The sequence below is a fragment of the Rhincodon typus genome, chromosome 20 (assembly GCF_021869965.1).
Source record: "Rhincodon typus isolate 14 chromosome 20, sRhiTyp1.1, whole genome shotgun sequence".
In the NCBI taxonomy this organism is placed as follows: domain Eukaryota; kingdom Metazoa; phylum Chordata; class Chondrichthyes; order Orectolobiformes; family Rhincodontidae; genus Rhincodon; species Rhincodon typus.
In genome coordinates, this window is record NC_063351.1 from 10,357,563 (window position 1) to 10,375,664 (window position 18,102).

Below are 18,102 nucleotides of genomic sequence, written 5' to 3' on the forward strand. Positions count from 1 at the left end.
GAGTGTGGGGGTGAGAGTGGCGCAGGTATTGAGGGGCAGTGAGAGTAAGGGGGAGTGAGAGTGTAGAGGAGTGAGAGTGAGGGGCGTGAGAGTGCAGAGGAGTGACAGTGAGGGATAGAGGATGCTTTGGGAGAGTGCGTAGTGGGAAGTGAGAGGGCAGGTGCACACACAGGTCAGAAAAAAATTGACTATCATGAAGATGCATTGTGTCACAGACCTATAGTCATAGAGTTATAGAGTTGTACAGCAGGGAAACATTCGGTCCAACTTGCCCATGCTGACCAGATATTAATCTGGACCGATTTGCCAGCATTTGGTCCATATCCCTCTAAAGCTTTCCTATTCATGTACCCATTCAGATTGTACCAGCCTCCACCACTTCCTCTGGCAGCTTGTTCCATACATGCACCATCCTCTGTGTGAAAAAGTTGCTCTTCAGGTCCTTTTTAAATCATGCCCCTTTCACCTTAAACCTATAACCTCTACTTTCGGACCCTCGCTACCCTGGGAAAAAGACCTTGGCTACTCACCCTATCCATGTCCCTCATGATTTTATAAACCTCTGTAATGTCACTCTTCAGCCCCTGACTCTCCAGGGAAAATAACCCCAGCCTATTCAGCCTCTCCCTATAGCAAAAAACCTGCAACCCCAGCAACATCCTCGTAAATCGTTTCTGCTCCCTTTCATGATTAACAACATCTTTCCTTTAGCAGGGAAACCAGAATTGAGTACAATATTCTAAAAGTGGCCTCACCAATGTCCTGTACAGCCATAACATGACATCCCAACTCCAATATTCAATAGTTCCGAGGAAGTGTTACTTGACACGAAACATTAACTCTGATTTCTCTCCACAGATGCTGCCAGTCCTGATGAGCTTTTCCAGTAATTTCTGTTTTTGTTCCTATACTCAGCATACCAATGATGGTAAGCGTGCCAAATGTCTTCTTCACCACCCTGTCTACCTGCAACGCCACTTTCAAGGAACTATGCACCTGTACCCGTAGGTCGCTTTGTTTGGCAACACTCCCCAGGGCCCTACCATTAAGTCCTGCCTTGGTTTGCAGGACCTCGCATTTATCTAAATTAAACTCTACCTGCCAATCCTCAGCCTATCGGCCCATCTGATCAAGGTCCTGTGGTAGTCTGAGATAACCTTCTTCACTGACTATTGCTCAACCAATTTTTGGTGTCATCTGCAAACTTACTAACCATACCTTCTATATTCACATCTAAATCATTTATTTAAATGACGAAAAGCAGTGGACCCACCACTGATCCTTGCGGCACACCACTGGTCAAAGGCCTCCAGTCTGAAAAATAACCCTCCACCACCACCTTTGTCTCCTACCTTCAAGCCAATTTTGTATCTAATTGGCTAGCTCCACCTGGATTCCATGTGATTGAACCTTACTAAACAGTCTACCATGTGAAACTTGTCAAATGCCTTCCTGAAGTCTGTATAGACAAAGTCTACCGCTCTGCCTTCATCAATCTTCTTTGTTACTTCTTCAAAAAACCTCAATCAAGTTAGTCAAGCATTTCCCACGCACAGAGCCATGTTAACTATACCTAATCAGTCCTTACCTTTCCAAATGCATGTAAATCCTGTCCCTCAGAATCCCCTACAACAACTTAGCCAGATTCCAAATCATTCATTGACATTTAAATTGCACCAACTGCTATTTTGGCATTTGAACCCATGTTTTCAGAGCATCATCCTGTCCCTCTGGAGTTTCCAGTAGCATTTCTACTACAACAACAATCGCTCTGCATTCCAACTCACAATGTCCTGACTCAGGGCTAACAGTACTACCCACTTTCACTGAAAAGTCGGTCATACCACCAATTTTGAAAACACCAGCTCTTTTGGTAAATGCTGCGCAGTGGGTCAATGCAAAAACAAACTTTTTTGAAAGGAAGTGAACTTGAAAAGAAGTAACCTTTTCAACTCCTTACCTGTCCCTGAGTATTGTCCACAGCTCTCCACCAAGACAAGCCTCCATTAGCATGTAGAGATATTTGCTGTCCTTAAATGTCCTATACAGCCTGTGTAGTAAAAGAAGAATGTCAAGCTACAACAGATTTCTACTTGATTCATGCTTTTATTATTTCAGTACCATTCACACTGCCTGTCTGTACGTGTTTTGTTCAGCTAAAGATTATTTCCATCTCTTTGGAATTCATAACATTTCTCTACAATGGTGCCTTAAGCGTGAACTATTTTACTGAACCATGTTAAAAGCAAACATGTCTAATTCAATAAAATTATTTGAAAAAAAACACATCAATCATCTGATTATGTCCAAAATCTCAGAATAATTTAAAATACAAATAAAGAGGAATTCCATCTGCAGTGAATCTAAAGTTCCTTACAGCAGAATCTGGATAATTAAAATATTCAGAGTTCAAGAAGACAGATTTTTAGTCAGTAAGTGAATGAATGGGGAAGAGGCAGGAAAGTGGAGTTGAGGATTATCAATGGGTTTTATGGTCCCGAACGCATTGATATTATATATAAAAAACTGACTTGGCAATAAAGTGAGTGAATCTGATGCCATTAACAAGGTAAAGTGGCCCAGCAAATGCCTCTGAAGGCAAGTGATAGGGAACAAAGTTCTGGAACATAGGGATTAAATGTTGGAAAGCTCTGTCAACCTTTTCTTTATTTGTTCAAGGATTGTGTGCATTGCTGATTGGCCAACTTCTTTTGTCCATTTCTAGTTGCCCTTGAGAAGACGGTGGTGAGTTCAAGCCACTGCATTGGGGAACATGGCCCAGAAAGTAGAGTCTTGGCTGTGAGCTGGCATATAGAAGATGACAGAGGTCGACTGGACAGAGCCCATGGAGGGTCTGCAGGCAACGATATCATTTTTCTTTATAATCAATGCGTTCAGAACCATAAAACCCACTGATAATTCTCATCTCCACTTTCCTGCCTCTTCCCCATTCATTCACTTACTGATTAAAAATCTGTCTCCTTGAAATCTGAATATTTAATTATCCAGATTTGGCTATAAGGAATTTTATATTTACTGCAGATGAAATTCCTCCTCATTTGTATTTTAAATTATTCTGAGATTATGCCTTTTGGTCCTAGATCCTTCGACAAAGGGAAAGAAACTTTCTACGTTGACCATGTCTAATCTCTTAAGAATCTGAAAGAGGATTACTGGACTCAAAATGTTAACTCTGTCTTTCTCTCTCCACAAATACTGCCAGAACGATGAGTTTCTCCAGCAATTTCTGTTTTTGTTTCTGGTTACCAGCATCCACAGTTCTTGCTTTTATTCTCCTTGGAATCATGTATATTTCAATATGGTCGAATCTTATTCTTCTATACTCCAATATATACAAGCTTAATCTATTCAACCTCTCTTCACAGGACAGTCCCTCCTACATAGTATCAGCCTAGTGAACCCTGTCTGGAACGTTTCTAATGTCAGTACATCTTTCCTTAGATAAGGTGCACAAGCTCTCTCTATACTGTCCCCCATCAAAATCCCAGGGAATATCTAGCTTGGCCCAATCGTACAATGTCTGAGAAGCAATTCTCATGTTTTCCCTGAGGTGGATGCCTACCACGTTTGTGTGGAGCTCCCAACATGAGGTGAGCAGCATCTCTCTGCTGTTGGGTGGAACGGGGTCAGTGTTTCAGTGCTGAGTGTCTATTGTCCCAACTTGGTACCTGCCAATTTCTACATCATATTGCCTCTCATCTTGACCTTGCGTCTGATGTTCTGGAACTGTATCATTGCCAGATCAGTGCATGGTCAAGAATGGCCAGGATAGTTTGGTTTTCGGTCTTGGATGAATGGAAGACCAGAGTTCTTACCCATTCATTGAATTGTTCAGATGTAGGGTGGAAACAACAGCCTTGGCAGTATTCAGTTGAAGTCTCCATTTATATGAAGGAGTGTTTATCCAATGTCCTGGGCAAAGCAATCAGTATATGTGACGGGCCACGAATTCTGTGGAGGGAGGTCACTGGTATCCTGGGTTTTTCTTTACTTTTTGCTTATCCCCCCTGCTGGCTGGCATCTTTAAGCTCATTAGGAACTGCAAATTGAAAGCATCAGTGTTGATTCTGGGGTCTGGTGTCGTTGTTGCTCCCAGGTTAGTGAAGGAGTTTCTAAGCCTTTTGTCTTGAGCACATGATATATAATGAAACATCCCCAGTCACTTCACAGGAACATTATAAGGCATAGGGCGGCAGTAAGCTACATAATCCATGGTTGATTAAGTTCGAGGGGCTGACCTGCCTTTTCCTGCTCTTAGTTCATATCTTATAAGGAGACATTAGGTTAGATGTTCAAAAGCTTGGTCAAACTGATCGGTTTTAAGGAGTTACTAACAAGAGGAGGGTGAAGTTGAGAGGCAGAAAAGTTTAGAGGGGTTATTCCAGAACTCAGGTAACTGAGGCATGGACATCAATGATGGAGCAATTATTATTGGGAGTTTACGAGAAACCAGATCTATTTGGTACTAATAAATTGAAGTTTTCAAGGAGAATTAAATAATATTTTGTTTACTATCTTAATGAATTTACTGCACAGTTACTTGCACCTGTGTTCCAGTGAACATTCTTTAATTGCAAAAGACTCCAGGACAATCATGTAGCCCGCAAATGGGAATCGTCTGATTTATAAGGGTTGCTTTTTAATAACCCACTGATGTAGCATGTGGAAAATTGATCCCCACTACTCCCAGATGTAAAATGTTAAAGGTTGTATAAAGTGGGCAAAGTTCCTTGATTTACTTGGCTTTCAGATCAGTTAATAGAAAGCACGGACGAGGTTTCTGTCCTTACCAAGAATGACTATTTATTGCAAATAATTAGATTCTAGCTACATGTAAGCAATTATAAAAGCTTTGGCATACAATACTACCAAGTAAAACTCTAATCCCCTTATAAACTCCACCTCTCACACACACACACGCGCACACACACACACACATGCACACACACACACACAAACAGAGAGGGTAAAATAGGTTAAGGACAGAGGGGAATCATTGGAAAGAGGTTCAATAGTTGTTGTTCCTGTGAACTATTATTGAGATGATCCTTATCAGTCTTCTGCTGGGCAGCACATGGCTTCAGTCATCTTTCTCTGGATGCTTCCATTAGTTGCTAAGCCAGTAAAGGTGGTTGGTTCATTTCTAAAATCTCTCTGACGAATCACTTAAAAGTCACAGCATGCGCCAACCGTTGCAGGAAGGACAAAATGATTTTCTGCAGGTTTACAGTGAGTTTTGACTGCAGAGAGTAGAGAGAACACTCTTGAGCTGGGAAAGAATTGAAGACTTCTCTCTGTCTTTAGCTGTAATTTGTTCCCAGCTCCAAGTTGTGCAGTTACTGGAGATGTAATCACACACTGGATGGAAGGCAAAAAAGATTCCTGTCACTGATGACCGGTCACTAGCCCATAGACCAATCAACTTCTTGTTGCCAGCAAAAGTTGCATCTGTATACATCCTCATCCAATGGTCTGCAGCTCAAACTTCAATTCCTGTTTCTTCAAACAATTGTTTACATGATGCTGGTCATGGCTGTCAGGTTACTGTCTTTTCAAAACTGTAGCCAATCTTTCAAACACTGCTTTTAAAATATCTCTTTCTCATTTCAGTTCAGTTTTTAAAGAAACATAAAAAAAAAGATATGGCCCTCACACTTCAATGACGCTGCATTCCCAGCTTGGAAACTGATGTTGGCCAACAATGGGCCAGAGGTCAGGGGCACAATTAAAGGACAGGTTTCTTTTCCAGAGACATCCAAATATTCATTTACTGTTGACCGGCTGAAAATAAGGAGTCTCTATTTCACTTTTAGCAAATTTTCCTTGACTTAAGATAAAAGACTTTCACCAGTTATTTATAAGGATTAGGCCATTCAGGTTAAACTCTCCAGTTTGACAGTTTCATGTAATATCCCATTGGATAGACTTGCCTACGAGCAACAGCAAAATCATGTTAAAAGGAATTATCTCTGAACATGACAGGCTAGATTCTCATGTGGGTCAGGAAACACAACTTCCTCCCTTTTGCACCTTCAGAAATGCATGCACCATCTATATCTGACTTCACACAGGATTTATTCCTCTTCACAGAGTTGTTGAGCTCACGGTGTACTTTCGTTTGCAGTTCCCCATTTGTCTTGCACTCTACCATGAACTGCAAATGAAAGTACACCAAAAAGCCACACACACAGACCAGGTATTGAACTTCAATAGTAACCATCCCAGCACACACAAACGAAGCTGCGTGCGAACGCTATTTAAAAGGGCAACAACACACTGCAGCAACATGGAACTACGCCAAGAGGAGGAGGAATACCTCTTCCAAGCGTTCAAGGATAATGGATATCCAAAGAACTGGGTCAGGAGATGCCTACAGGAACAGCATCAGAAAGATTCTACACGTCCCGACACACTCATCACACTGCCCTACATCAGGAACACGTCAGAACTCACCACAAGACTTCTACGACCGCTGGGCATCAGAGTGGCACACAAGCCCACGTCAACCCTACAACAAGTGCTCACCTGAACTACAGACCCACTCCCTGCCATGGACAGGACCAATGTCATCTACAAGATCCCCTGCAGAGACTGCGAGAAACACTACATCGGACAAACAGGAAGGAAACTAACAACAAGATTACATGAACAACAACTGGCTACAAAAAGACACGACCAATACTCACTCATCTCAATCCACTTGGACAAGGAGAACCATGACTTCGACTGGGACAACACCAAGATCCTGGGACAGGCTAGGCAAAGACAAGCACGAGAAATCCTGGAAGCATGGCACTCCACGAAGCAGGCTATTAATAAACACATTGAACTCGACCCCATATACGTTCCACTATGGAGGAAACCCGGAAATGAGGCAATCCATCGCAACGGACCCCAGAGTTTAAAAAACAGGCTGGAAAACACACCGACGCTTCATCGGAGGCTGCACTGAGGATGTTACCAAACACGGTAATGAAACGTCTGCGGAACAACGAACCAGCTCGGCGAGCCAACCAACCTCAACACCCACAACCCGAGCTACAAATCTACTCCAAAACCTTAGAGACCAGGCTTTGCCCCAGAAAAGGCCATATGTAATTGGTGCATGTTCAGGCACATGGAGGAGGATTCCTTCAAAAATAAAGTGCACTATTTTGCCCTCTATTCCCACCTCTAATTGGCGACAAATACATTTCTTAGTATCCAACACCCAAAGGGGAGCAAATCCATTGGAACTTTTGATGTAACCTCCAAACATGTTCAAATTAATATAATACAAACATTAGTGCAATAACGCATTATTGATGACCAGGCACCACCTAAATAAAGGATCAATTCATTATCATTGATAATACTTCTTTGTCACCAATTGGACAAGTTAAAGGAAGATTGAATAGTGTTTATTGAGTGATAAATTGACTTCATGACAGTTGCACACAAAGTTTATTTGAAACAAACTTTACATGAAGACAGCGAGGCTGATTTAAAAAAGTCTTGCAAGTGCATTATCCAGTAATTAAATATTCCTGGTAAATTTTTTAGCAGAACTTTATCTTAAACAAATGCATAAAAATGCAGAAAACTTTGATTTTATTAATCAACAATTATTGTATCTTCCTGAATGTTTCAAGACAGTCCTTGCAGTATAGCTGTTATTTTAACAAGCTGGTGCTGCTTGACTTATCGTTAGAACAGTAATGCTGTTTGATTTCTGGTACTGAGGAATCTCACACAGCAACAACTAGTTCATGCTCCAGCAACAGGTCTGCAACCGCATGCCAACTCACATCAATCATAGATCAAAGCAGAACTGGGCCAGTTATTCTGGGTGATCACAGTGGCAATTTATCTTGGAACTGCTGCAGTTAGACTTTTTCAATGAATTGTGCTTGGCACTGCACTTAAACTGCTTGAATAAAAAAAATGAGAACCAACATACCCATTGAGTGTGATTTATTATTTGATTGCAGTGAGGTAGGTTAAATCCAATTCTCAGCTTGCGGTATCAGCACCAGTTTTCACTTTGCTGGGAGAGGGATCTGGTTAAAATTTTCAGTATGATTTTAGCTTACATCAGTCTTGTTTTATGAACTGTTGCTTATCATGGTGTCAAGCTCTTTGTAGCGTTGCACAGTGGATGAACTGCCACTATCTTTTTTCAGGGTAAAGGTCTACAGGCCCCATTTGGTCTACTGTAGTAGAGGAAAACCACTTGGTTGACTAACAAGAAGAGGTTCATGTCGTAAGCAATATCTTATGACATGTAGTACAAGGTACATTGGTGTAATAGACATTGTTACAGAGATTATGAGGAGATAGGAGGTCTCACTCCATGGAGATCCTAAGCTGTTCCCCCACCAAACCCATGTGACATCATCATATTCAACGGTGGTGAAGACTATCCTCACTAATAACCCTTCCCGACCCTTACATTCTTACGCAACCACTCCCTCAAACTTTTCTTCATTATTCATTTTTATATATTCGCGCATAGAATTACTTTTATCGCTTGTTGATGTCACAAACTCAGGCAGTATGGAGGTTTCACTTTTCTCTCACATCACATTCTCAACAAACTTGAAAGGTCAGTGGCAGCGTTTCCACTAATTTTGTTTCCCTCTGTGTAGACCCCTGAGGTAATGTGTGGCAACCACTTCCAGTACCAGAAGTCAATGCTGTGAATGGTGTCAGATCTTGATCGTCATATACAGACTCTCGGATCGATGGCGCGACCCTTAATGAGGCATTGGTTATTGGGTCTTTGAGTTGAAGACTGTTGCCTTTGGTTTTATTCTTGACAGTAAAAGGTCTGAAAGTCCCATAAAATACCTTTAAACTGGAGGATCTTTTATCTCTTGGGTTTCTTTTGCAGAAGATGGCTTTCCTGTTGAAACAGGTCATCGCTTCTTTGCAAAATCAGAAGGACTTTTAATCTCATGAACTTCTCTCTTGGAGAATGGCTGCTCTGTTGAAATAGACACTTTCATCTCTATAACATCCTGGATTTTGGAACCAGACAATTTCTTCCTGAGCATGTCTGGAATTTTGGGCATTTGTATCCCTCCTCAGTGTTGGCCTCCATGGAGTCGTATGCTTCTTGTTTCCTGTCAGCAGATCTTTATTCACATTCCATCTATATCTGAGTTGAAGTGTGCATATTCTTTATTCCAACTTGTTATTGACTTCAGAGACTTTCATACACTCTCTGCGATTGTGGTATTGGTGAAACCAACATGCTCACTTTCTCAGTCGTACTATTTGAGCACTGCTACTTGCTAGGCATGATCTCTAACATTGCAAGATATGGAAATAAAGTTCTCTGACTGAAATTACATCTTCAGAAACAGTTCAGCATCTGGTACCACACTCATTTGTTCACCAAACTATGTTCAACTCCATGTTACCTTCGTTGAAGATGCACTGCTCATCGACTATCATGTTGCTCATAGTTTCTCACAAATCTTGTTGACTCTCACAGTCTGAACTCTTTGCTGTGTTGATGATGGTGGGAATCATTTCTGTGAATCAGTATATTGCAAGTTTTCATCTTACTTACGACATGTAACAAATTACTTACGTAACATAGCAAATCTCAATGGATTCTGTCTTCTGTTTGGGTTCCATCATGAATCTAGGAATCCCAATAAGATATTCTACAAGTTTTCTTTGACTGGTTGTTCCACTAACATCTGTTGCTTAACCACATGTTCCTTGACTTTAACTGATTGGACATTTGAAGAAGCAAGAGCTCAACATATGCATTTATAATCCAAGAGTGAAAATTCTTAATTGTCAAACATGCATTTTTTTCTGACACTCCTTGTGTTACACAGTTGTTCATACCAAACCTTTAAGCTTAAGTGATAAAGCTTCCCGACTCTGTAGCTGCACTGCTGTCAGCTACAGGCTGTGTTTTTTCAGCAATGGTTCAGTATCTAATACCACATCCCTGCACCCAGCTTGAAACTAGTGAGATGCACATTGGCACAAATATCAGCTTGCTAGAAGGTTGAGACTGGTTCACCTAATTCACCTCTGGTAACTTTAGGCTTTTCTTCTGTTGTAGACAATTGTGCCAATTGTAGCCTTAATAAACTATTCCTGTCTCTTTAATAGCTTTACTGAATGAATATTTTCTGGAAGTGAACAACTGTGTTGCGAACAAACATTCATTTTAATAACTGTGCATTGTTTGTGTCTGTGAGGTCTCCTTGTTCCAAAGCACTGATGATGACTATTAGTATCAGGTATCTGTCCTACTTTTTAAACTGGCTTCTTATCTGGCCTTTAGAGGGTATTGCACTTTATAAACATAGTGGATTCTGCACATTCTCCTGAGATAAGCTTGATCTTCTCTTTGTAGAATTAATCTGTGTTGCTTCTGAGTTTTAATCTCACTCAACATCTGAATGGCTTTCTCTTCAGATTAGTCAAATCTTCTTTTGGCTCTAATAAATCTGACAAAGACTCATCAGCAATTCCAGCAAAACTTCTGTCTCTTTTGCATTCTGACTTTAAAAATCCATGGTCACATTTTTCAGTAATCTGCAGAGACCATTAACATAATTACCAGTGTACACTCTTGGATGCTGAAACTTAATGTTAATATTGTTCTTTCACGGATGTCATTTGTTCTAAAGCTAAAGTAATTTTCAAAAGTTTTAGCACTTATTCAAAAGTACTGGCTCCTTTGTTTATACTTCGCTGAGTTATCACATCATCAGCCATAGTCCCAATCAAGCACAAGAACATATTCACTTGACCAGTTTCTGATTTAGTACCTAATTTAGAAGTTATTCTGCCTCTTGAAAACTGTTTTCTCCAGCGTGTCCAATGTTGTGTTTTGTTCGGCCCATCTCTGCAATTAAATCTTACTGGCAATTTTATTTTTGATACCATGTCTTTCTAATGTGATTAATTATTTTCTTTGTTTGAAAGGCCTTTAATTTGTAAGAATAGCAATATTACTGCTGTGTACCTACCCCCCAAACCAACCGCCCCCCCGCCACCCCCACCAACCACCCCCAACCCTGTGCTGGAGGGGTTTCCCATATTTCTGTAATGAAAAAAAGATTCCTATTTTTGTGAGTAAATTCTGTGTAAATTGGAGGATTTACACAGTTTTCCTGGATGAATTGTGCCAATTGCAGCCTTAATAAACCATTCCTGTCTCCTTAATAGCTCCCCTGAATGAATCCCATCCCTTCAACCTAATTGCCGAGATGATTCCCTGTGTTTGGAGTTTGAATAAATGCTTCCTGTCTTTATGACAATTTTGATAATGAATCTCCCACTTTTCCTGCAGCCTCATAATCCCCAAGCTTTCTGTTTGCATGAGACCTTGTCTGCTTAGGCTTTCAAAATGCCCCTTTATCACGTTAATTCTGGCTTTGTGGTATTCCTGGGTCTGGAATCTCATTTTAAATTGCTTCTGTGGCCCTCAATTTTGTGATCCTACACTGTAGCTGTGCCTCATGATACCCAATCAATATGACAGCAAAGATGATTATTGAGCCCTTAGTACTGCTACTTTTCACTTTACAACCTGCAAATCTGCATAATCTTTAAAGCTTTCATTATCCACCAGGGACTCTACTCAAGCAGCCTCCAATGTCTCTCTACAGTATGAAAGCAGGCCCATTTGGTCACACCGGCCCTCCAAACAGCATCCCACCCAGATCCACTCCCCTACAGTATCTCTGTCATCCTGCATTTCCCGTGGCTAATCCACCTAGCCTGCACATCCCTGGACACCATGGGCAATTTAGCATGGCTAACCTGCACAGCTTTGAACTGTAGGAGGAAACTGGAGCACCTGGAGGAAAGCCACGCAGTCACGGGGAGAACGTGTAAACTCCACACAGACAAGCGCCTGTGGCTGGAATCGAATCGGGTCCCTGGCGCTCTAAGGCAACAGTGCTAACCACTGAGCCACCGTGTCATGGTAGTCCATGAATCCATTGCGTAAAACCCCAAAATGTTTACTAACATCCTTTAGGGAAGGATATCTGTTGCCCTTACCTGGTCTGGCCTACCTGAGATTCCAAAGCCACAGCAATGTAGTTGACTCTTAACTGCCCTCTCAGTAATTAGGGATAGGCAATAAATGCTGCCATAGCCAGAGGTGATTATATCCCGTGAGTTAATTAAAAAAGAAAACTCCAGCACAATCTGCAATCTCATAGCCTGGTATATCCCCCACTTGACCATTACCATTAAGTCAGGGGATGAACTCTGGTTCAATGGAGAGTGCAGGAGGGCATGCCAGGAGCAGCACCAGACATACCCAAAAACAACAAAACTACATGCCTGTAAAATAACATAAGCAGCAAGTGATAGACAGGACTAGAAGATTCCATAACCAATAGATCACATCTAGCTCTGCAATCACAGAGTTATAGATTCATACAGCACAGAAACAGACCCTTCAGTCCAAATCATCCACACCAACCAGATATCCTAAACTGATCTAGTCCTATTTGCCAGTATTCGGCCTATATCCCTCTCAATCTTTCCTATTCATGTACCCATCCAGATGCCTTTTAAATGTTGTAATTATTCTAGCCTCCACCATTTCCTCTGGCAGCTCATTCCATGCACACACCACTGCGTGAAAATGTTGCCCCTTAGATCCTTTTTAAATCTGTCCCCCTCACCTTAAACCTATGCCCTCTAATTTTGGACTTCCCAGCCCTGGGGAAAAGACCTTGGCTATTTGCTCTATCTATGTCCCTCATTATTTTATTAACCTCTTAAGGTCACCCCTCAGCGTCCAACACTCCAGGGAAAATAGCCCCAGCCTATTCAGTCTCTTCCTATAACTCAAACCCTCCAGTACCAGCAACATCCTTGCTAATCTTTTTGGAACCCGTTAAAATTTAACAACATCTTTCCTATAAAAGGGAGATCAGAAGTGAACGCAGTATTCCAAAAGTGGCCTCATCAATGTCCTGTACAGTTGCAACATGACATCCCAACTCCTAGACTTAATGCACAGACCAATAAAGGCAGTACTGCACATCCGGTCATGAATGGTGGTGGGCAAATAAACAAATCATTGGAGGAAAACACTTCACAAACACTTTCATTCTCAATGATAGTGGAGCCTAGCACTTCAGTGCAAAACACAAGGCTGAAGCATTCACAGCAATGTTCAGCCAGAAGTGCCAAGTAGATGATCCATCTCAGCTTCCTCCAGAGGTCCCAGCATCACAGGTAACAGGCTTCAGCCAATTTGATTCATTTCACTTGATATCAAGAAATGGCTGGATCCACTGGTTTCTCCAAACGTTCTGGGACCTGACACCAGCAATAGTATTGAACATACGTTGCTGCGAATCCAGTCAAGCTGTCCCAGTAGAGTTATAACACTGGCATCTAGCCAACAATATGGAAAATTTCCCAGGTATGCTCTGTACATAAAAAGCAGAATAAATCCAACTTGGCAAATTACCGCTCTATCTGTCTATTCTCAATCATCAGTAAACTGATGGAAGGTGTCATCAACAAGGTTATTAAACAGCACTTCCTCAGCAATAACTCAGTTTGGGTTTCGCCTAGGACACGCAGCTCCTGACCTCATTATAGCCTTGGTTCAAACATGGACAAAAGAGTGGAATTCCAGGGGTGAGGTGAGAGTGACAGCCCTTGATATCAAGGCTGCAATTGACCAAGTGTAGCATCAAGGAGCCCTAGCAAAACTGGAATCAATGGGTATTGGGGGCAAACTCTTTACTGAGTGGAGTCATGCCCAGCACAAAGTAAGTTGCAGTTACTGGAGGTCAGTGATCTCATCTCAAGGACATCTTTACAGGAGTTCTTCAGGGGAGTGTCCTAGGCCCAACCATCTTCAGCTGCTACATCAATGACATTTCTCCAACATTGTTTGCTCAAGTTTGCACAATGTTCAGCACCATTTGTGACTCCTCACATACTGAAGTAATCCATGTCCAAATGCAGCAAGACCTGGACAATATCTGATAAGTATATCGTCCAGGCAAGTGACATTCATGCCCCACAAATACCAGGCAATGGCTATTGTAGAATCATAGAACTCAGTCAATGAAGCTGTCAGGATGGAAAGCCTGTAAAACAGTGAAACATTTCCTTGGGATTCTGCTCTTTACTATTTTACAGGTGAATTTTAGCATTTAGTAAGTAATTTCATCCACCTTGGACTTTTCTTACTTTGATGTTGCCTGCTTTCGCTGTAACTTGGGACCAGTTAATGCAGCTATACCATGGCCCTCTGACGAGGAACGAGAGCAACAACCACACCAATACCAGGAGCACCAGAAACAACAGTAAAGGCCTTCCCATTTAGGGCCAAGGGGATGATTCAAGGAGACAATACACATGGCAATGAATGCACAGGAAGAGGAACCTCAACAGGATAAAGCAGCAGTGCCTCAAACTTTCACGGCAGATCATTCCTGACAAGACATCCTTCTAAGAGGGTCATGTGACTGTGTCATGACAGTACTCATCAAGGTTACCGCAACTGAATTTCTTCATTTCCTGCTCCATCCAGGGATCTGCAAGTGACATATTTACTATCCACAAGTGTTTCTCCCAAGCGGCAGAGGTTGTATTTGGTAAGTGCCTAATTCATGTCTGCTTTGACACTTATGTCATATTGATTTTGATTCATGATTCCTAAAGGGGGTTATAGGTTGCATAGAACTGCCTGAGAAGGGGCGATGAGCACTTTCTTGAAGTATTGTGCACCATATTAGTGTAGGTATTTCCACAATACTGTCAGTTAGGGAGTACCAGGAAATTGGCCCAGTTATGATGAAGGAACGATATTTGTAGGTCAGGACGTTGTCTCATTTGGAGGGGAGTTTGGAGGTAGTGGCACTTTCATGACTCAATGGCCCTTGTTCTTCTCGCTAGAAGTCATGGGTTTCAAAGTTACTTTGGAAGAAGCTTCGGCCAGTTTCTGTAATACATCCTGTAAATCTGTGCCACAGTGTGCTGGTGGTGGAGGGAAAGATTGTGATTGAAGATTGTGGATGGGATGCAGATCACACAGGCTGCTTTGACATCAGTGGTGACCAGCTTGTTGAAAGTTGTTGAATCTGTAATTGTTCAGGGAAGTAGAGTATTCCATAATATTGCTGACTGCTCCAAGGCACTCCTGTTCAATCCGCACTTCTAATTTTGTCATCAACAGCAAATCTGGATATATGGCTTTCTATTCTTTTGCAAATTTATTACTACATGTACATCCAAACCATGGTCAGAAAAAATATATATTAAATTTAAAATGCATTAATTTATACCGAATCTTTAATAAGAAACAACCTGCCCCTTGACATTCAATTGCATTACCATCACTGAATACTCCGGTATCAACATCCTGGAGGTTACCGTTGACTGGAAACTGGACTGGACCAGCCGTACAAACACAGTGGCTAAAAGTGCAGGACAGAGGCTAGGAATATTGCATTGAATACCTCCCTCCTGACTCCCAAAGTCGGTCCACTATCTGCAAGGCACAAGTGTATTGGATAGTTCACTGCAGTTTTCAATTTGAGGATGTTTAAAACGTGTATGCCATTGCTCCATAGACTTCTTCAAAATTCTCTTTTGGAAAACCAGTTTTATTTACAAAATATAAAGAATCAAATAAAGAAATGAATTGTTTTGTCCCTCCTGGTTTCTTTGGGATTGATTTCAAGTTAGAACAGTTTTTGATAAGCCAACCATTCAAGCTAGGGCCTAACATAATGCTGATAGTCCTCAGCTAAATGTTGATTAATGGTTAAGATTTTGGTTCCTGTTTTACCTGTAGTGAGCGAAATAGCCAGATCCCCAAGCCGATTGCAGCAAACTATGAAATTAAATGAGTAAATTAAGTTTTTTTTTAAATCAGATCTTCATAATTTTACGTTGTTTTTCAGCTGTAAATTCCGTCAGTTCAGTCTATGTAGTTGCTGTGAATTTTTTAAAAAGTGTTTTATTCCACTAAAAACCAAAAGAATGGTAGATTTTTAAAATTATAAGAATTTTGTTTTGTAAAGTTTGCTCATGATTTTCTGTATTCATCCCATGTTTATTCCCGATGTTCACCTCCCACCTGCTCCATCTAATTCTATTAATATATCCTTCTATTCCTCTCTCCCTTATGTACTTAACCACCTTCCCAGTAAATACATCTATGCCATTTGTTTTGACTGCTCCACATAGTGGCAAGTTCCACACTGTAAATACTTAATGTAAATGAATTGGGATAGAATAAAAATAAGCTACATTATTCAGAAAAAAATCAGAGCAAGTTGTAGGTGAGAGAGAAAATAGGCTTGTATCATAGAGTATACAATACGGAATGTCTTAGAAGCGTATATTACATCAGAGGCATGAGATGTCAGGGTGACCAAATACGTACCAAACAGTTACCCATGAGGCTCTTCATGTTTTACTTGGTGGCTGAGGACCTCACTCTTTCTTTTATATTTCACAGCACTATCTGAAGGAAGCTTACCGCACAATGAAATCGGAATGAGCTTCCTGCATTATCTGCTTCTCCGAGCGTATGTGTTCCTGCTGCCGCGTGTCTACTATGTGACGTTTCTTCAGAATCTTCATTGCAAAAGTTTTGGATTCCTCACTCTTTAATTGGACCTTTCAAGAATAAAGAACAAGTTTTATTTGCACTTTCAAATTGCCTCAGCATCCTTTCTGGTCTACAAATCTGGAATTTCATTTGTCAATGTTTATCACGATCAATATGTTTTTAACGTTTACTTCCTTTTCTTCTTAAACAAAAATTCCACTTAAACTGTAGAAATAATCTCTAGTCAATTAAAACAGAGCTAAGCTAACTAACATATAACATTTGCATACATCAGAGACAGGATCTGCAGTTGTTCAGCATTTCTAGATTGCATTCTGCTTGGTGCTAATTCTGCATGATATAGGCCCAATGGTTTTGCTTCTGATGACTGTGAAACTGTTAGTCTTTACTACTAATGCCCTGTGCAAGTGTCAGCAACCCCTGGCATTTCTTTATCTGCACTTGAATGCAGAAACTGAGAAACTGCTATCAGAGATCAGGTTATGCAGGGAAATGCAGGGTTATAGGGTAGGGAGTGGATCTCCGCTCTTTCGTAGGTCAGTAAAGACTCAGTGGGCCAAATGGCCTCTTTCCTCATTGTATGGATTGTATTTTTAGATAAACAGGGAAGGATTCAGACCATCTTTCCACAGACAAGTGTAAACCCTTCAGAGATAGTAGGAACTGCAGATGCTGGAGAATCTGAGATAACAAGGTGTAGAGCTGAATGAACACAGCAGGCCAAGCAGCATCAGAGGAGCAGGAAGGCTGACGTTTCGGGCCTAGACCCTTCTTCAGAAAACCCTTCATATCTGTTCTCCAATTAGGCACCTTCTCATTAATATGAATGAGAAATTGTTAAAGAATTATGAAAGTTCTTACCTGTTCAGGTTATTCATTGTTATGGTGTAATTGGGATGAATATTGGTAATGGACAAAAAGTTGTCTGAAGAGTAAATGGGGAGTTGCTTGTCAGAAAGGTGCTATCAAATGAAGATCCTCAGATGTCAGCATTAGGAATATGTCATTTGATTGACTTTACAGTTTTGTAAGTAGAAAGGTAGAAGGTGGCCCAGAAATTACAGAGGGAAGTTGAACAATGTTTGTCAATGTGGACAGCAATGAGAAATTTAACTCAGACAAATGTAAATTATGGCACATAAGAAGGAAAATAATGGTTGACCCACTGACTGCAGGCATGAGATGAATATAGATAGACATTAAATAGCAAAAGGTGAAATTGCAAAATCGTTTCGTGCCTAATCAACCAATTCAACTGAACAATCAAAAATGATAGGAGAATATTGGAATAATACAACCACAACGGTGCAAGTCATAGGAAGTCAAGGACAATCTGCACAGTCTTTTGGCCAGACCCAATCTCGAGTACTGCACCTGGTTCTGATTTTGCCACAATAAGGGACTGATTGAAGCACTAGGGACAGTGCAGCAACAAGAAACTGGTTTCAGGTGTCATGGCGCAACAACAAATGGAAACTTCAGCCTTTGAAACTGGATGGAGG

General features: G+C 41.1%; 1 protein-coding gene across 1 annotated transcript in view; it reads right to left on the reverse strand.

The window, feature by feature from the left end:
- Window positions 1-1,956: 1,956 nt before the first annotated feature.
- Window positions 1,957-18,102, reverse strand: part of LOC109930658 (cGMP-dependent protein kinase 1) — a 483,442-nt gene continuing 467,296 nt past the window's right edge. The window contains exons 10-11 of the mRNA XM_048608956.1: window positions 16,508-16,647; window positions 1,957-2,050 (exon numbers count right to left, since the gene is read on the reverse strand). Of these exons, the coding sequence (XP_048464913.1) occupies window positions 1,957-2,050; window positions 16,508-16,647 (234 nt within the window). The remainder of the gene's footprint in view (window positions 2,051-16,507; window positions 16,648-18,102) is intronic.